Source organism: Aythya marila, assembly GCF_965140915.1.
Source record: "Aythya marila genome assembly, chromosome: 17".
NCBI classification, from domain to species: domain Eukaryota; kingdom Metazoa; phylum Chordata; class Aves; order Anseriformes; family Anatidae; genus Aythya; species Aythya marila.
In genome coordinates, this window is record NC_139058.1 from 7,320,063 (window position 1) to 7,341,131 (window position 21,069).

At 41.9% G+C, this 21,069-nt stretch overlaps 1 protein-coding gene across 7 annotated transcripts in view; it reads right to left on the minus strand.

The window, feature by feature from the left end:
• TAOK3 (TAO kinase 3) overlaps positions 1 to 21,069 on the minus strand; it is an 83,320-nt gene that overhangs the window by 34,926 nt on the left and 27,325 nt on the right. For all 7 annotated transcript variants that reach the window (XM_082774476.1, XM_082774470.1, XM_082774471.1 and 4 more), the window contains 8 exons: positions 14,531 to 14,629; positions 13,092 to 13,302; positions 8,209 to 8,280; positions 7,105 to 7,206; positions 6,595 to 6,640; positions 5,827 to 5,923; positions 2,227 to 2,340; positions 1,073 to 1,164 (listed from right to left, as the gene is read on the minus strand). In XM_082774476.1, the coding sequence (XP_082630602.1) occupies positions 1,073 to 1,164; positions 2,227 to 2,340; positions 5,827 to 5,923; positions 6,595 to 6,640; positions 7,105 to 7,206; positions 8,209 to 8,280; positions 13,092 to 13,211 (643 nt within the window). In that variant the 5' untranslated portion in view covers positions 13,212 to 13,302; positions 14,531 to 14,629. The remainder of the gene's footprint in view (positions 1 to 1,072; positions 1,165 to 2,226; positions 2,341 to 5,826; positions 5,924 to 6,594; positions 6,641 to 7,104; positions 7,207 to 8,208; positions 8,281 to 13,091; positions 13,303 to 14,530; positions 14,630 to 21,069) is intronic.

Genomic DNA, 21,069 nt, shown 5'->3' on the forward strand with positions numbered 1-21,069 from the left:
AAAGCTTTAAGTTTAATACTGCTCAAATTGAAAAGAAGGATTGAAAATTAAAGGCAGGTCCTTTCTAACGCAACTTCTTAGGACATCTTGGCATAATAGTTGCTCTAACCTTCTCCAAACCCAGCTTGTAAGAGCACAGACTGCAAACCATACTTTCCTCTTCTCTGGGAGCAAACAAAAATAGCAGCACTTTGTTCTACAGCAGAACAGCAGGGGATAAGTCATATAAAGTACGAAGAGATAAAATGTTTCTTAGACCCCAGCTGAAATACCGGAGACTTGCTTATGTCTCACTCCATTTCATGAAGCATTTCTGCAGTTTTGTTCATGCCTGGCCACACATTCAGGTGAGGTGCACTACACCTCCTCACATGAAAGAACAGATTGTGGCCATTACACATCTTCCAAAATCAGCACTTAATCAGTCTGTAAATTTAAGTGTTTAGAATTCTTTCATATACCCTTTCTTTTGATTGAGATGCAGCAATGTGAACACAGAGCATTACTTCCATGATTCTGACACCGTTTTGAGTTCACTTGTTGGGTATTACCTGTGAAAACAGCTGGCATTTTCAACTTGAAGCTTTTCCTAACACACTGAATGAACACGGGGAAATCAAGTATTGGGGAAATAAAAGTGCTGTACTGGGGAAATAAAAGTGCTTGTCATATAGGGAGCCCAGTTTACATAGGCACCAAAATCCTGCTTCTCAGTGAAGGAAGCCTGGCAACCCTTAGCATTGGTTTGGAAACTGAAAGACACTTCAGAAGAGCCAATAAAGGGGGCTCAGTATTCGCAAAATAGGCCTGCAAAATGTGGTCTCTCTTGATCTTGCACACTAGATGAACACAGAAGTACAGCAGCATTATTAGTGCCTTGCCCTTGATTTGCCACTTTAACTCAGTTGAGTTTAACTCAACTGTCACTGCTTTCCAAGTAAGACTTGGAAGAATAGGAAGAATAAACTTTAAGGAATAAGAATCTTTTTTTTTTTTTTTTTTAAAAAAAAAACCTCCCAACAATTATTGGGGACAGTTCTTTATTCACATCAGAGGCAAAGTATTTACTCACCTAACTCAATACACGTGATCCCAAGGGACCAGACATCCACCTTTCCATCGTACTGCCCTTCGTCCATAGCAAGGATCACCTCTGGTGCCATCCTGCCAACCACAGGACAAAACACGCAGGTCAGAGGACACAACCTGTGACTCCCAGCACATAGCTTACAATGAGATGGCTTCATCATCTTCAGCAGCACAGCAGGCCACAACTTCAAGGGCCAGCATGGATCTGAGAAAAGCCATGACGAAACAGAAGAGTGCTTGGCTGCACAAGAAACTCTTCCAAGATGCAGATTAAGAAAGGGAAGTAAATAAGAGGCCAGCCTCGCTGCTAGCAAAACTTGCTGGCACATGGGAGACCCACAGTAATCTCAAAGGCATTGTACCTGCAGGCAGTCAGCAAGGGCTGGGGGAGTCCTAAAGGCACCATCTCTCACCAGAGCTGGTGGGTTTTCCATGGGCACACTAGGAGAATTTTCCAGTACATATGTGCAGCCTGCAAGTATCGCTATGAAATGAACAGGGAAATCCAGAACAACTGGGAAATATGGTGGTCCAGGATAAAGGGATGAATGTTGGGGGGAAAAAGCAGCAGAGCCAGCCTGCAAAAATGTAGCCTATTTGGTTTTGTTCTTCAAAGATGAAGCAGGCTTCCTGCCAAATGGGCTTGTTCAGAGGTTGGGCCATAGGTGACCTCCCAGAAATGCCTGGGACGTCTGCCACAAAGTAAGTGGAGTGTAAAGCTATGCTGGCCCACTACGTTAGGAATGCTAAGCAACTCAAGTGACCCTTAAGCACGTCTCTTCAAAAGAGAATCTAAGTAGCTGCGTGGCTTCCAGTCTGCAGAGCTGGATTAAGAAACTTCCCTTTCTCCATGCGTTTGCCTTAATGCCACTACCTATGGCAAATGTTAATAATTTTTAAGCCAATGGTATTATAGAAGTCAAAACATTAACTTTCAAAGTGCTGTACAATCTACCTCTACTCATGGGCACTGAGAAAGAACCTGTTTCCTGAAGAGCTGGACACGGGAATTGTAAAAACGCTGCTTTGTTAATATAGTTGGCTAATGTAGTTTTTATGCCAGATACTATTTTTAGACTGTGAAATGCTGGAAATGTAAGGCAGCAGTCCCCATGAAGTACCCCATGCTTTACTCACCAGTAAGGCGTTCCCACAAAAGAATTGGCAGGGGAGACTATAGATGCAGACCCAAAATCAGCTAGTTTCACTTGACCTGGTTCTGTTAGAAGAATATTTCCAGCTTTAATATCCCTTTAAAAGAAGAAAAAAAAAAAAAAAAAAAAGCACACTTCTGGTTACAGTAGAATAGCTTTGAAAAATTTACACATAAACAGAACTCTGCTAACCTGTTCTCAAATTAAATATTCAAAAAAAAAAAAAAAAAAAAAAAAAAGAGAGAGTTGTTTAGAAGCCTGGTATTACAGAAAGCTAGAGAGATCAAATACCTGACTTCATTTGGAACAGAAATCTGACTGCACACAAAAAGTGTGCTGGGGAATGAAGGACAAGGCTGAGGTCCCAAACTGAGAACAAGGGAGTGTTTCCCCCTAATACCCAAGATGTGACAGATACCAGAAATGTTATTTTAATCTTTCAAATGACTGGGGTCCATTAATTTCCTGCAAGTCTCAGATAATTCATACATTACAGAAATTAACAATAATGAAGCTACTGCAATACATACGGCACAAGATACTTTCAACATGTTTGGCACCGTACATTTCTCAACTCCAGCAGTAAATGGGTTAATTACAAATTAATTGCCAATAAAATGCTGAGAAAGGTTAACTCCATTTGCACGCCTTCTAAGAAACCTGGCAATGGGCCTATACAAAGTTAGAGAAGAATTCACTTGAGTACCATTTACTTCTAAATCCCTTTCTGGCATGTTATACCTGAACTATTTTTTCTTGCACACATCAGAATAAAAAAGAATTGCTTTAAGAAATTCAGGTCTCCTGATACATTGCAGCTGAAAAATCACAACATAGTGAAGTTCCTCGAAACCCTGACACAGCACCCCAATAACAACGGGAAAGCTGTACACTGGGTGTGCCAGGTTTGACTTCACATAGCAGCAGCTCAGTTAGTTACTTCTGCAAAAGCAGACCCTCAATATATGTTGAATACATGTAAGGGATCCATCAGCCAGGCTGGGTATACAGTCTGGAATGTCTCTTTGCTGTCTTATAAAAAAAAAAATAAAAATCTATAAATAGAAAACACATCAAGAAAAAAAAAAAGCTTTTCATATCTGGTGTTTGACTGTAGGTCCTTAACATTGAAACCACTTACCAGTACTAGCAGACGTCCAACATAAACAAGTTGGACTTGATTATCTTTGAGGTCTTTTCCCACCTAAATGATTCCACGATTCCAAGTTACTGGGTATTGCCAAACTCACACATTCGGTGACCATATGAAAAAGGAAGCTAATTAGATAAATGGGAGGGGCAACAAAGCTACCTTGTGTTTGCTGCATACGCTGAGTTATTGTACAACAGCTGAAGGACAGCAACTTGTGCACCAACCACAAACTGCAGGCCCAGAGGAACAGGCCAGCTGAAAGACTGCTGAAGTTCAGCATGATGCAGACATGGGTGCAATGTTTTATCTCCAAAGGGTAGAACACAGACGGGCAATGCTGGAATAACAAGAGCTGCAGCAACAGGCATGGACCTGCAATGCTTCAGCAACAGAGCTGGGCTCTCAGAACCTCTGTTTCCCCACTCCTGGGACAACACTGCTTCAAAACCAACATTACAGCATTTTTGGTGCACATGTGCTACTCAGGTAAGTCTTCATGTTTTGGGTCTATGCATCTGTCACTTTTGAATGAGGACAAGTACCAAACAATGCCTTGTGTGCACAAGAACAAATCCTCAGAAGTCCTTCAGAGACAGCACAAGTCCTGTCCTCTCTGCTTCGTCTCCACTGCTACCCTCACAGTTCAGCAGGCACCTCAGGTATCAACTTAGGTATCTGTGCTAACTTCAGATTGCCTCGTGTCTGCAATCTGATGGGATAATCTCACCCTTTGCCACCCCACACAGTGCCACTGGGACAAAGTGTTAAGGGGGAGGCCCAGGGAGCTCAGGATGAGACCAGGGCCCTGCTTTTTCCTGCATCTCCACAAGGTGTCCCCCCATTCCAGGTCACACTCGTTTCGCCTTCCTGGCTTTTGGGCAGGGAAACCAAAGTTGTCCCAGCTGCCAGCTTTGGTCCCTCCTCACCGTCATTGCTTCACCTGCCCCAGTGCTCCTGTCACTTGCCACAGCAGGAGATTTTACTCCAAGGATTTTACACACAGCTAGGAAAAGGAAATCTTTCAGCTCTCCTCTTTAAGTTAGAGCATCTTACAGAAAACTAGAGTTCTCCCGATGGTCCTGGGAGAGGTCTTGCTTTCTTCGCTCAGGAATTAAAAGGCAAAATATCCTTTGGTAGAAAACCACTCAGATAGGAAAGACCTGCATGGTACTTAACATTCCTCGTGGTCACTCAGCATACTGCAAGAGTGAAACTTTTCCCAATTTCAAAGAGAAATAACCAGCTCTGTTTGTGATATGCAGTAAACACATTAATGGGCAGCTCACACGGAGTAGCTAGGATTCAGCTGACTTTATACAGCACACTAGTTGTGCCATGTTTAGAAGTCCTAATCACAACCAAAACCTAATTCTCAGTAGAGCCCATGCAGGCAGTCATTTACTATAAAAAAGAATTTAATGCCCTATGAATGTGTGTAAAGTTAGTTCAGAACAGGTATTCTTATGCATAAATAAGGGCATGTATGTAAAGGGTTGACCAGAAATCATTTTAATTTCATAAGTTGACATTCTAACTTAATATTTTCCTTAGGCCTAATAAAATAACCTTGCGTAGATACACCCCAAATAGTTATTCTATTCTGACAAATGACAAATAATTAAATTCCTTATTGTCTGAGCCTCAAGTATACAATTTTTCTGCCCACAGCTTGTCAGCAGACTACAGAAAGGCTTTTAACCCCATGACTTAGTCCCAGACTGCTTTACCCTAATGACTTCTCGCTCACATTACCCTAATCTATTTCTCATCCTTTTCACAGCAACTCCCTGACATAAAGTACCAGCAGTTCCCAAAATAAGACAAAACCACAAAATAAGAACACACAACATTGTTGAAAAATAAGTGAAAAAAATCAGAACTGCTGGAAAGTAAAGATCTAGGAGCTGGTGCCCATGAGCAGCCTGTTATAACATCCTCCTCTGTGTGTTCTTATTTCTCTTAAGTTAGTTTTAGCCTTGAGTTGTGCTTTCACCAGCTGATTTCTGGATGCATAAATTTGATCTGATTTTATTTACTCACATGTAAAAAAAATAAAATGTCTTAAAAATAGTCTAGCTCTACCACGCTGCTTTACTAGGTGAATTTAGGGCGTGTGTTTTCCCATCCATGCTTTTTGCCAACATTCAGGTGCACTTTTTTACCAGGGTCTGCAGAGAACAGTTGCTAACATCGAAGAGAATTCAGCCCTGGAATATAGCTGCATTGAATTATTATAGAAGGAATGTGTTCCTTAACAGCCAGCGGCTTTTATTTATAAATCTACTCTGGCAGGGGTGTACTGACAAGTCCATTAGAGGGAACTTTGGCAGGAAAACCTTTACCAGAGTTGCTTAAACACAATGAAGTTATTTTCAGACTCCAGCCCGGGGAAGATGGAAGGACATCCAACAGCACTGAGCTCTGCCTTACCTATGAATCTTACAGTGAGAGTGCAGGTAGGCCAGCCCCTGCAAGGCACCGTGGGTGATGGCAGCAATCTCCACTTCCTGAAGTGGCTTCTTGTGAACTAAGGAAAAAAAAATCAGGAAAAAAACGTAAGAAAACAGCAATCTTTTCCTGAGAATGTTTCTAAACAGGAGATACCTCTCCAATTTTGCAAGCCACGAGGTGAGCACCATCTTCATCATACTAATTTTCTGTAGCAGCTTTGAGTCTGCATACAGCCTGTGTGTATTTCATGTTAAACACTTTTCTTCACTGTCCTGCTATGGCCAATAGTTACTGCGATGACTGCATACAGCTTGCCAAATGTATGTGAAATACAACTTCAGTCCTTAGCAAGGAAAACTTCCCATTTTTTTTCCTAGTCTCTTGTTTTATAGAGCTATCTGTGACCATTCCTACGAACTGCAAGGCAGGGACAAAGGTGATCTCTACAGGTTTTTATTATGGATACTCAGATAACAGGCAGCCGGCTTCAATCAAAGCAGAAACCACAGGAATAGCTGTACCTTCCTTTTACAACATACATGCCAACTATATGCAGCACTGGCTTTCTGGGAAAATCTCAGCTTACCCTTAGTACCACGAACACAGGCATTCTAGCTACAGAACGCAGTAGTATAGACAGACTGCCTCTGCCATCTGTAAAATACCAGGTTGTGAGAAAACAGCCTCCCACTGTACTCAGAAGGGACACTAGAGAAAAGAAAATCAAAGACTATGGTTCTAACTCACCTTCTAGCAAATCAGAAGCTGATCCTAAACAGTACTCCATAACCAACTGCAAGAAAAAAGCATGCTTTTAAATATGATACGCACTCCTCCACAAATAATTACTACTTGGATGGCTGAGAAGCAATAGAAGTAAAACCTGAAGTTTTAAGAAACGTAATCAGCAATCAACAAAATAAAATGCTCCAAATAAATTCCAGCAACATCAGACATCCTAATTTGTTGCAAAGAAGGTTCAGGCACTGGAAAGCTATGGGGAGATTCTCTAGAGGATGCTCCATAATTATTGTTTAACCTGCTTGAATACAGAGGCCTGCCAAAGAGAGGTGGGGATCTCTTCCAATATCCTAAATATCCATTTCTTTTAAATTACCAGGGAACTTTTTTTTTTTTTTTTAGAAGAAGAAAGGGACTATAGGTGGCATGGGATGAATACTGCTGCACGTACTGGATGCCTGGTTGTCATACCACAAGTTTTCTGCACACAAAGACCCCGAGCACCATGCCACTCACCCATGCAGTATGCTCTTTCAGGTAACAGCCCTTATACTCTATGGTGTTGGGGTGCTTCAGCTGTTGTAGAAACTTGACTTCTTTAATGATATCCTGCCATTTCTAATAAAAACAAAGGGAAAAGATATTAGTACACTTCCCCACTTAATCCCCCTAAATGCTTTCATACACCACAGACTACAGTACAGTCTGAAAAGCATCCATAATGCAATTTTATGATGTGAAGATGACAAGAGCTGTAGTTTCAAAAGCACAACTTTACTGAAGTTTTGGGGTCGTCACTGTTGCAGTAAGACCACCCTAAGACACATTTAGCTTGAGGACAGCCAAAAATTGTATTTTTTTTCTCTTTTTATCTGCAATACATTTTACTTGAAGTACTGTTACTGTTAAAATTAACTGCCCTGTGGTCTGAAACTCAGTAACAAACCCACCTGCCCCCAAACAGCTACAGCACATGCTACAGAGCGGTTTGCTTCCTTCTGTACTGCAGCACAAGGCCACTGACATTTGGAAGACCTCTGGAATAGTTACAGACAGCACATGCAGAAGACCAACAGGTAAGTAAGGAAAAATTAATAATGAACATCCCCTTTGGCCGGAAAAAACACGTTCTCTACTACATGTCAACCTGATGTGCTTGGGTTCTCTGTTTGGATCAAGACACCACAACAGGAACAAATACGAGCAATTAACAAGCAACCATTGAAGTGAGACTGATACTCTGAATATGATGTCTACGTCATTCTGTACTGGAGGTCCTGAGAAGTGTTTCAGGTCAGCTATACATCTCACTTGACACCTCAAAGAGTTGCGGTTTATGGTTTCAGTAGCCCAGGTGCTCTTAGTGCCCTTAGTACAGAATGCTTCTAGGCTGGTTATTTCTCAATTCCCATTCACTTCCTTAAACTGAACTATTTGTCAAAATTTGCATAAACTCATTTTCCCTCTACAAATCTCCATGCTTCCTATGGAAGTGAGCAACAGCTACAGCATTAGAAAGCTGGCCCGCCAGCGTCAAATGAAATACTCAGCTAATTCCCCTGACCAGACTTACATTATGTTGTACCAGCCTTTGCATCAGAATTGGCTTCACCATCTTACCTCGTTCGTTTGCTTCCCACTGTAGGACATTTTCTTGACTGCCACCACCTCATTAGTGTGGGAATTTGTAGCCTGGAGGAGGAAAAAAATAAATTAGAAAAAAAAATCATTTTTAAATCCTCCCCGTGGAGTGAGCCGTGCCTTTAGCAAACACAGACTTTCTTCTCCTATATCACATCCTGGAAAGCTCCTACACTTCAGAGACACCTGCCTTGTGATAAGATTTATGAGACAGCTATTTTCTGGCACTCTCTTTTCTGGCAATATTTATCTATCCACAATCACAGTCCCTCCCTCAGCCCTTACTACACTTGCTACCTCTCTACTGATACACAGAACAAGGTCCGGTATCTCACTGAGAATGCATAAAATAGTTTCATTGGAATTGTTGTAAAAGCAGCGTTCAATTAGCTTGCTCCTCTAATCAGCATTTTCTCTGATTCACTGTTTTTGGTCCACTTATTTCCAATATTAAGGCAAAGGCTGTATTGTGATTTTTCATCACATCATCTTAGGACAATGTCTGTGTGCCTTATATGCATTGCTGTACGGAAAAAAAAACACAACTAGTTTTGGTTCTGAAAATCAGTCAAAAAAGATAGATGGGTCCAGGCTGCTTTTGCCAAGTTTCATTTAATATCGGGCTTTTTTTCAAACCTTTGTTCTTCAAAAGACTGATTAATCTAGTTTTACGCCATTAAAGCAGAGAGGCTGTGACTTTCCTACAGTTCAAAACACGTTGATGAGGCACAGACCTCCTCCCAGATATTACCATTGGGGTTGTTAGAAAGCAAGTTATTTTGGTTTTCTTGTGCTATTACAAAAAGATCAAGTTTTCAGGAATGAATTTGTAGTAACAAAAGGAATGTCATTCATTTCGCTTATGAAACTGGGTCACCAAACGTAGGCGATCTGCACACAGTTCTCTTCGCTGCTGGTGGTTGAGCAGATGTCAAATCATGGAGCCATGCTATTCATAGAAATGCAAACCACCTTATCTGAAAAACCACCGTGGAATCAAGCTTAAAAGCAGACCAGAAAAAAAAATCAGGACATTTACAATTTCAACAAAATTTGCCAGGCCCCAAACTTCACCTATTTTAATGCAAAAAAAGCAGATCTTCAAAAGCAGATCTTCAGAGAGCTGACATCTAACTCAGACTTCTCAACCAGATTGACGGACTTGCTTTCTGCCCAGAGTATAAGCAGGAAAAAAATACAAAGCCGCCGTATTTGCTTGCAATCTGCTCATTTGATTCCTGCATGGAAAGCACTGTTATCCCAAGAAGCTTTCTCGTTGGGCAAGTGGTCATGGCAGTAACATCTCATGCAAGTTTTCCAGTTCTGTCCACACCAAGTCTTCTATCTTTAAAATTTAAGCCCCCATTCTTTATTTTTGCTTTCTTCATTAAATAGCTTAGCTTTGAAAGCTAAGTTTGAAAGCTAAGAGGAGTTGAAAGCCAATCCTTGCAACCAGTAAGTCAGGCTAGTAGATGATGCTCAGTATTTGGGGGGAATAGAACATAAATAGCAAGTGTCCTTGAACTGCAGGTGATCGTTATTGTCACAATCTCGTATCAACACAGTACTAAGAAGGCTCAGGGAAACACTCAACAGAATTGGATGTGTGGCATCTGATTGTAAATTTAAAATGTCGTGTCAAAGGAAAAAATGAGACATTGGAAGATTCTGTCTTACAGATTAGCTACTCATTTAATATTTTATTATCAGAGCCATCAGATCCAAGTTGGACAATGAGCATTATTCAGTCAGCAAAATCTTGCTTTTTTGGAACCCGTATGACACAGGGATGATGACCAGAGGCCATGAACTCAGTTTCAGAAAGAGCTCTGGTTGCCTGGAGTGGAACTGCCCTCATTTCTGCATGTTAAGGATGGAACATCTTAAGGTTTTAATCCTAAGAGTTGCTGAAATCCCAGCACCTCTAACCACTTACAATTTTGAGGACAAAAACCCTGTGTCAGTTAAAAGCTTAGAATACAATCAAAGTTAAATCTGGTAAATCCTCATTTCCACTGCTCACAAGGATGAGTACTATACTCCCAAGCAATGCATTAATCAAAGACATTTCACGATGCTCACAGTGACTTCAAAGAAAAATGATGTTGGGTGAACCAAAAGAGCCCAGGAATTACTAAAGGGAGCTGACACACTTAGACTCGACTCTTCCCAGCACACACACTTCATCAAATGGGTTAGAGAAAACATAATACAAGTAACTTCTGGGGAAGGCAAAACCCTTCCTAAGCACTCATCGTCCTGCTCCAGCACATAAAAGATCTCAAGAGTATTTTACTCAAATAGATGAGCTCCTGCTGGTGTTCTAAACAAATTTCCAAATACTTCTGTCTGCCGCTAACTCCAAATATCTTCACATAGCACACGCTCTCTCGCATCAGCCACAACTTTGTGCTGCAGGGTACAACTGCCCCGTTAAGCTGTCGCCACCTTCCCTCTATTGTAGACCAAGTTGCTGCTCTAAGCAGCGTTTCTTTCTAGCAAGAAAAAAAGTTTCTTTTCTTAAGTTAACTTGCCAAGCATTGGTAATTATATATTGGGCAAACAAAATCACCAGTTCTCCAAGTTACACCCCCAAATCCTCTATTAACTTTATTCAGTTGCCATTTTCTGAATGGGAAAACACATGAGCCCAGGACAACATATTTGAGCATCACTCCCTTCTTTCTTTTCTTGATTAGACCTGACATGAATATTCCTCTACCACTACCACCCCCCCCTTTATTTTTTAATAGGTAAAAGGTTTCTTATCTTTTTAAAACACATGCTCACAGAACCGCAGTAGGCTTGAGGATGCCAAACACCATGGACACACTGGGGTATGAAGTATTTAGTTCTGTTAGGGAAGCAGCACTGAACTGCATAACAACCAAACGCAATCTTTAGAAATATTGTGACCAGTCAGGAAGGAACCTGACCCTTGGTGTATTTTAGAACTTTTCCCTCTTCTTTAAATGATTTAGGAAGCCCCATTCCTTCAAAGGGTGTTTGACCTATTCTCCCTTTCCGATACCATGGACATCAGGACCCCTGGAAACACTGCCACAATGATGTGAGATCTTATTTGATGTGAGATTATTCCCCAACCCTGCCTCATTGCAAGGTGAAGAAAGACAGACAGGCTGCAAGAACACAGACCCCAAGGAATGATTTGCTGTATGCTCAGTGCTCCATGCAACAGGGAAGAAAGTCTCAAAGAGTGGCCAAGAAGAGTAGGTATATCACAGAAAAGAGGTGATGCATCTGTCTACACTCACTGTGTTACTACAGTAACCTTACTGCAAACGTGCCTTCCATCGCCATCAAGCTTGGAGGAGGAAGATGCTGCTAGGTCACTGCAAGAAGCTGCAGGCTGGCTACACTCTTCAAAGCACAGACCAGGTGAAGCATAGAGGGAAAAGGAGGAAGAGAAGCTCTGCAGAATCACAAAAATCTGCCTAACCATGGTGACATGTCTGGTGTAAGCCTCCTTAGTAGCTCTCTAACACTCCTCATCCTCTTTCCCTGGAAGCATGAGGGCTTTCTGACCACCAGAGCTGAATGATGAAGGCAGCACCTTCACTACTTCATCTCTGCCCTAAAGCACATCACACATCCTTTTCCTCGTCTGTGAGATACACTGAGCAGGACCTCCCTACTCACACCTTAAAAAAATCCTGCTCTTCTTATGGAGAGGATCAACATGTATTGTAAATTTTACAAACTCATCATCTTACACATTCACTAGTATTCTTCCACCTACCTGTCACTTAACCCAACACCTAAAACTGTCTGTCCCACTGCTGATGATCCCCATGGCAGAAAACCTCTTTGGTTCCACCAGTAGCTCCACTGCTGCACAGAACTACGAGTGGCGGATTGGAGTGCTTGCAGATCACTCATGCTAGCTACTGTCAGCATTGCAGGTGTAAGAGAGCTTATCTGAATACTTTAGTGTCTGATATTCAAAAATCTCAGCTCCGGTGTGCTTGATCTTCTGGAGTGGCAAGACATACTACCACGTAACATAAATTTATCTTGGAATGATTTTTTGATACTGAATTCTATTTTAGCTTCACTGATAGTGACTACATTATAATTATTTCCAAATTCAGTATTTTCAGTTTGGCTTTGTTTGATCCTAATTGGATTCTTCTCACTTTCCAGATGAAATTCTCTCGACTATCAGTTAACGCTACCTCCCTTCCCTCTTGAATTCCCATCCCCCCCGACTTTCCCTTTGCTTTTGCCATGAAAGCATTTGCTATTGGAGATAGTATGGTATGTGATAAACGAGAGCAGAAGGAAGATGACAAAGCAAAACGATATTTCAAAGGTATCTCTAACTCCTAAATTATCAGAAATCATTCAAAAGCCTGAAAGCAATTTGATGCGACTTCCACAGTATCTTTATTCAAACCACCACAAAGCCAATTCATTAACAAAAATAGCTTTTAACTCCAAAAGCATGTTGAATCATTAATTCACTAGATCTATTAATTTGCAATAATTTACAAGCTTATGAGCACCAAGTAGATTATCTTGAAATTCCAGTTTGGCAAATTAATTTCCAACTGCTTCAATTCAACTTTCAGCATCTAACAGCACCAGTACCATGTACTTAACCTGTGTGATTGGGTATGTTATTAAGTCTATAGTTGACTGCTTCTCTAAATACAGCTGGAACAGCAAAGAGCTCAGGAGTGCTCTGGAGACACTTATTTCCACGATGTGCTATGCTAAAGCTAACAAACACAGAACACTAAGAGCTGAAAGGATGCCCACTTCTACAAATGCTGAAAATCTGCAAAATACCAGATAAATCAGTTTCATTTCTCAAAAAGGAGGTAAAGAACTGTACTTACAAAGTAAACTGCTCCGAAACTTCCATGTCCGATTTCATGTAAACCCACAAATATTTCTTCAGGATCATCTTTGTAGAAGAGGTCAGCTATTTCTGGGTCCTTTGGCACCCCTTTGCGCATGTTGACCAGTATTATGAACTAGCTCGCGCTTTCAATTCCCAATCAATTTCTTCCTTCATCGACAACGTAGTTTGTAGACAGCATTCAGCACCTGGTGAGAAAGTTCATCTTTTATCTGCTTCCCTTACACAGGTTTCAGTCCTCCCTTCTCTGACAGCAAAATAAGAGGAAACACTTTCAGGAGCAATAGACTTCCTATTATTTCCTTCAGCAATTTCTTTTTAATTATTAGTCCAATTTAGATATAGAGATTAAAAAGCATTCAGAGTACAACGGCCCTTTATCTCACACAGGAAGCAAGTGCTGCAGCTACGCTAAGGTCCACTTGAAGACAAAAGTCCTGTTGCTACGCAAAACATCCTGTGATATGAGTTTGTTATTCTCCGTGCTGGTCTCCAAATGTGTCACTTTTTCAACTCTTACCATTGTTCCTCCTACTTTTCTCTGCTGTTTGTTTGCTTTGTTTCTCTACTCCCACTTGCCAGCTGGTGCTAATAGAAAAGTTCTCTTCCATGCCACAGAAACACTTCACAATCATATGAGTGCGGGGTTTGTTGTTTTTATTTTATCTTTTAGTGCTCTAGGACAGCTAGGGCTATTGGGTTTTGATAACTCCCATCACAAAACTGCTTTTGAAAAATCCTGGAGTCCATCAGGTAAGGCAGGTATTTGCTTTCTTACCATCTTTCTGTAGAACAAGCAGATAGCATGGAATGAAGGTGCACTTCAAGGAAGATTTTAAATATCCATCCCAAACCTTTTATTTAAACAAAACACTACAAAGCTTTGCCTTCGTCATCTAAACATCCTGAAAAGTTTGCATTGGTTCACAGACACTGGCGTACAAAGGCATGACGGATGCCTCTACCCACATGCCTTTGAATTCTGAAGCCCAGCAGATTATCTGCAGATGAGTCAACTGGAGCAGCTTCTAACAAGTCTGGAGCAAGCCTCAAAATTCTATTTCCACATATGTAGCTCAGCACCTAGTTTATTGATACCACATCTCTGTGCCTAAAACAAAAAGGCTTCTGAAAATAAACACCAAAACGTTCAGCCTACCTTATGTTATAAATCAGTGTAGCATTTGAAGAGAGACTGGCTGAAATGTAGCAACCAGATAAAATTAAAACTAAAACACACATTAAAGGCTTCAGAAGATTTCAGACTGCAAGCAGCATCCAGATAGAGCAATGATGAAAGCAGAGCTTAATTTTGGTCTGAGGCTGAGACAGTCTCCTTGGCTCGGGATGACAAGTAATGGAGCAAGAAGCACAATGAATTGTGGCTCATTAGAGGAGCGCTGAGGTGAAGCATACCTGGGTAACTGTGGCACAAAGCATGCTCTGTGGCTCAGATTCCTTTCAGCAGCATCGTTGTGTGCTCTCGTCTCCCCAAATTCTACGCGCTCCGATACCCTACAAAGGAGAACAAGTTTTATTATTTAGAAAAAATATTCTGATATCTTCTAATACATGAAAATATTGCACCTCAAGAAATCCACCACCTGTCAAAGAATCACTTGAAAGCGCAGTTAAAGAGGGTGCTGGCTATAAATGTTAGTGATCTCTCTTTAGGTGAAGGTGCTCCCTTTCTGTCTTCTATAACCATTGGGCTCGCTCCACACCATAGAACAGGACACCAGGAAAAGACGTTAACGCCAAATTGTTTGACTTTTATAAAGGCACTTAAGCTTGTTTGGAAGCCTGCTCTCACACCACACTTTTTAGATCACCTACAAAAAGGACACAGCTCACAAAGCTAAGGCTAGTATTTAGCTCAGCTCATTGCACCTGACTTACAAAACCTCAAAAGAAGGTACTTGACATTAATAAGTCAAACATTGTCACACTCCAACGAGAAGAAAACGAGCAATTAAAAGACAAAAAAAGGAGGGCAAGCAGTTAGACCCATCAGTGCAAATCAGGTCACAGAGCACACACTGAGTGCAGCCACCCCTTCCTACCGGTCCCACAACACCCGCCCTCTTGGGGGGTCAAACACACCGAGGGCTTGAAATCTACCTGCCCTCATATGCATACAGCTGTATCACCAAAATCTGAATTAATGTACACCTGAATTAATGCTTAACAAGCTAACTCATCTTCTCATTTATTAGGAAAAAGCCATCTGCACAGAAGTCTTCCTGCTGAGGAGCTTCAGAAAGAGGATTGCCAATGTTTTAGCCTGCCTGTGATATTTTAGTTAAAACATGTATCTCAGGAACAAGCTGATGACAGAAGCCAGATGAATGAAATGAGCATTCATTCTCAGCTGACTGGCCTCACCCAAAGGTCCTGTATTTACTACATGCCTGCAGACAGGGGCAAAGAATGCAGCATTTCAGGTCGGGCATTCTTCAGGCAAGTGAAAAACCCATTTGGCTTTAGAACAATACAAACAAACGGAGGAAGAAGACATTTATCCATCTCTAATCATATGAACTGTGCAAAAACCAAAATCAGCGCAGCTCTAATATACAAGGATAAATTGGTATTTAAAATGGGAAATGAAATGTTGATATTTAAAGTTAAGCTCTAAGTAACAATGTCAATCTCTATACAGGACTGACATACGTATCGATGCTGTACAATACCCAAGTGTTCTCAGCAGGACGATTATTTTCTGGTAATGATTATCAGAAAAGGCAGGGATGGGAAGCATATCGGGAGCAACCCAAGCCCTGCTGACATGCACGGATCAGCAGTGCTCCACGCTGTCCTACAGCCCCTGCAGGGCCTCGTGGAGCAGGTGCTGGGAGCCCTGCACACGGCTGGTGCTGGCTGTGCTGTCTCATGCTTCAATTGCCTACGTCAAGAATGGTACAAATCACACCGCTTTGCAGTAAGCTGGCAAAGTCACATTCTTAATATTAAAGCTCCCTTACAGAAATGGAAATATTAAAATAAAGATAGTTTGAACTGGCTGGCTCGATTCTTCAGAGCGTGATGGCAGCTGAATGCCATCAGTAGAAATTACTCAAGTTCAAGGTATCATCAACTGAAGCAAGCTGTTTCAGTTACCGATGTAATTAATGCATCAAGAAACAACTTAGTGTAAGCCTGGTATCTGCTCTTCATCCTTCAAAAAGTGCACTGCAATCTGCATTTGAGACTGCATGTTCCAAAGCCCTCAACTGAAAATAGCATTAATCATATGGGCAATGACTTATGGATGTGACAAGTGACTCAAGATTTTCAGAGTGTGTGAGAACAGCATTTGGTTCAGATAAGGCCATTTGGAGATGCCTCAAACTGCCTACCTAGAAATTAAAGCTCTCAATCAACAGTAATGGGTGAGAATCTCAGCCTTGGAGGACAAACTGCTCGCACTCCATTTCTGAAATACCCTAAGCAGCTAGAAAGAAATGAATTCTTCAGAGTAAATTTAGCATAAGGAATCATATTAAGAAAATAAGTGAAAGGTCCTCTATGAAAAAACTCTCTAGAGAAAGTTATTGAACACATTATGACTGCTCTGCTGATGGCACCTGGATTAAATTCTTCATTGAGGATCAGAAGGAAAAAAACAGGAAACATCCTACAGCTGCACAATTTGTCATTGTGCAATGCTTTGGCGACATCAAGGCATTCAGCTTTAGAATACCAGTTTAATTAAACCTAGACAAAGTCAATCATAGAAATAATCACACTGTTCAGTTGGTGTGGATGTTTTACAGAGTACCGTCAAGGCCCCAAACCTGAGCAGCTTGCAGTGCCCAGTTAAATCAGAAGAGAAGAAAGGGAAATATTATCAAGATGGTGGAGTTTAAGTATTTAAATAGTCTCCAAGAAGAGTATTTTTTAATTATCTAGCAATACAGGCTAACTTACAATGGTTTTTCAGCACCCTTTTATACATACCAATGATGTGACTGCTCAAGATTGCCTGTAAATAGCTGGTCTGCTTACAGGAAAGCTCAGCTCAAGTAAAGCAAAGCTTCCAGATGCACACGCTCACATGATGTGAGCATCTTCAGGAGCTAGGCATCTGCTTTGCGATGGCTCCCAGGGAGAAAACTAGTCTCTGTGTTCATTCAAGTAGCCAGTGTAACGCCCAAGGTAAAGTATTTGATACCAAGTGCGTCTCCTTCAGAATTTCCTGGCAGGGTAATGGAAATGACACACAGGCAGGGTAACAGTGGGAAGATTAGCTGTAGCAACAGAAGACTTACAAATCGGCTTTTATTATAGTTATTTTATATCTGAAAGCTGTTCTGGAAAGCAAACTGATTTTTAAAGGTCTATAACCTAGAGCAAGGTGCCACGAAGCAGCAGTGGCTCATCCTGTGGACATCTCTGCCCAGACCCCGCACAACATCTTGCTACTACAACAAACATTTTTTTTTTCCAATGGTTTAGAAAAGCAAGGTGCCCCCAGGCACAAGCCGCCCTCCCACTTGGTTAAGCACCCAGCACCGCTTCTGGTTTTCACATATATTTGCACCAAGATTCTCATGCTACCAGTTATGACCTCCAAGTGTGCTATGAGTAACAGAACAGTCCTTGACCTGAAGATAAATAGAGCAACAAAACACAAACAAAAGTGTTTTTAAGAGTTAGACTGCCCTTATTTCCAGCTGTTCCATGTGTAAAGCTACAGCCACGTAGAAGATGTCATCATACCTGCGTGCCAAAGTCTGTAACTGCTGCCACACTCTTCAAGACATTTCTCTATCAAATTATTCATTTTCTAAGCACCCTATAACACATCCAGCATCCTTAGCTCCCCAGTACATTTAATATTTGCAGCATGGCTTCCAGCCCCCCAAAAATCTCAATTTCAATACCTCAAAAACTCCACGGTCCGTATTCAGGAGCAAGCGTACTGCTCGTAAAGCACAGCCTGAATCGTGAAAGCGACTCTTGCTGTGAGACACGTGGGTACAGAAACACATAAAATTAGGTTTAGTTCCCAACAACACCACAGTACTTCCCAAAACAAGGACGAAGTTTTCCACTGCAAGCAGAAAAACAACGTGCAGGAAGCAGGCTGGAGCGGCAGCAGGAGGAGCAGCGCAACGCGGCTCGCCCATTTTTAGGTGGGTATTTTGGGGGGGATAATTTTACACCACAATTCTTGTTCCAAGAATGACAAACACAGTCCCCTTCCTTCGATTCAGTCTCTCCCAAAATCTGGAAGACAGCATTAAAGAAATTCTCAAGTGCAAGCGCAGCTGGTAAAAACTGTCCTAAATCAGAAATCTGACCCAAAGCAGGCACACACTCTGGTTCCACTGCAGTGCTCGCACACACGCACAAGAACACAAACAAAAAGGCTTTTTTGCTGTTTGTCTTTAAAGTACGAGCCATTTTTTCCTTTAATTTCTACTTCAGGCTTATGCCTAAGGCCTCATCCGGTGCTTTAGCAACGAGTTACGCTGACTTTCCCTCACCAATTCCCTGCCCATGGGGATGACCCTGCCCATGGGGATGAGGAGCCTTCGCTTTGCAGCAGGTACTCCAGCTCCTAACATAGCCAGGTCCTGAGGCTTTAATTACGCTAAGGGTCCCAGCTGCCATAGTAGCTGTACAAGGAGAAGAAAAAAAAAAAAAAAAGGTTTTCTGGTTCAGCTTAGAGAAAGTGAGTCAATCGCATTGCATGTGCTGGCCTAGCCGTGTTACTTTTACTCTAGCAAAGAATTCAGTTATTTCAAGTCCAGCCTGATCATTTTGAGAAGAAAAGAAACCTCTTGAAAGCCCTATTTTAAGCTTTTCAATGTCATTTCTTTGATAGCTAAGAATACTTCAACTTGTACAACCAATACTACGCAACCGAAAGTGCCACGTGTTCGCCCTAGCATATTAGCTCTTATTTTAATGCGTAAAACACTACGACACATATCTGGTATGCAAGCTGGTTATTTAGAGTCCTCTGACAGTGTACACAACAAGCAGCTGTACGACAGCCTTTGTTTGCTGAAATTCATCACTGATTCCATGCTACGTGGAGCAGATTTCACTCTGGCGAGGAGCAGCCAACCCGCTCCCACGTCCAGTCCCAAAATTTCTAAGGAGCAAAGTGATCAAATTTGTATACAATGAGGATGGAAGATACCCAGGGACCTTGAGCAGCCACAACAGAAGGTTGTGAGTGTTTGGAAGTGTCCTGCAGCTCCCCAGGAGTATGAGGGGGATGAGGACAGCACTAGGCCGCGGCCTGCAGGGACAGCAGCAGCCCCTCGAACATGGCTCCGCTGCTCGGCCTTTACAAGTGACTGCCCAAAAGACTCAAGGCAGTTACACGCCCCATTTCCATTCACGTTTGCACGGTGTTCGGAAGAAAGCCCAGCTCCCCTAGAAAGAGATAAGAGGATTTTTCTGTGCCAAGCCTTCAGCTCGGCCATCCACCTCCAGCAGCAGGCTGGCAAGCGCAGCCGTGGGTTCAGGGCTCCCCAATGCTTACGTGAGCGTTGGATTACGCCGAGTCAGCCCGTGCTAGTACAGATTACTCATGCTAATAAAACAAATGAATCAGTACTTCACTGACAAAGGTGAGCACTGTGCACAGTGGCCCTGGGATATGAAATTAAACTAATAACTTTGTTGTAGATATGTACCTTTAGCGAAGCTTTATTTCCCCCCAGTTACAGGCAGCATTTCTAAAGGACACCTTGTTCCATTTGCAGTATCTTTATTATTAGTATTTACCTACTAAGAACGAGACAACTGTCCCTGTTATTTAAAGTAAATCAATAAAAAGAGAAAGGCGGTAGGTTTACAGTCAAGGAACAATTAGTTTTAGGAGCAGGGAAAGCTCCGACAAGTCCGACATCAAGCAGCCGCCAGCCTTTCTGAGGAAGCTGCACCAGTTGTGGTCACTATCCTCAAAGGAAAACTAATTTCTTTTTTATGAATACAATATGGAAAAGCACGATAAATATGCTAAAAGTTAGTGATCTTCTAATTTTCCTCAGACATTGCTCTGAACGGGACAGCGGATGTGAAGGCAACACCTTCTGCCTTTGAACGGTGGGTTTGGAAAAGCATCACCTTTTTCTCTGCACTTGATCCAAAGCTCACGACCTGATGAACATTTCCATAAAGACCAGCACTATTAAGTCCTCCTGCAATTTGTGTCATGAAACCCTATCAAATTTTAAGTCCTGGGGAATAACATGCTCAGTTTTAGTTTTGCTTTTTACACGTTCATCCGATGGTTGCATCAAAAAGCAGAACAGGAGGCAGCAGCACGCATCTCATGCTTCTGACCCCCTCCTTTAGGTCACACCAAACCAGGCCCTAACCCCACACCTAGCTGCGAGCACTGCACAGCCCTTCTGAACCCAGTTCAGGAAGGGGTAGGTGATTTTTCTCTGTAATAACCCCTTTGTAGTACCCATGTATTCTTCAAAAGCAGGTAAAGAAATCTGATGACCAAGATGGTCTTTCCTATAAAATGTCCCTACATACCATTTTGCACCAGTAGATCCTTCTTCCCCTACTAGATCCATAATAAAGACCACTTTAAGGACTTGATAGAGCACAAGAAGAAGGAAACACAGCATCAGGTAGGGCTCAAGCTCAACACTGAGGTGCTTCTTTATAAACAGGTTTCCCAACGCAGCCTGGAAGCAGCACTGCTTTGCTGGTGGCCATAGCAAAGCAATTTTGGAGGAGTTGAGGGGTTGTTTTTTTCTGCCTTTCTTCGCTTTTCTCCTCAAGGCACACCTGCACCAATAGAAGTTAATGCCAGGCAACCCTTCCCCAATACCTTAACAGCTCAAAATCCAGCAGTGACTTAAAGACAACTGCTTCTGACTGTCCTGCTGCAGACTAGAAAAAGGCTTCGTGCTCTGAGCAAGGAAATTTCATCAGTAATTAATCATGGCACCCTTGAAATAATTCAGGGGTACATC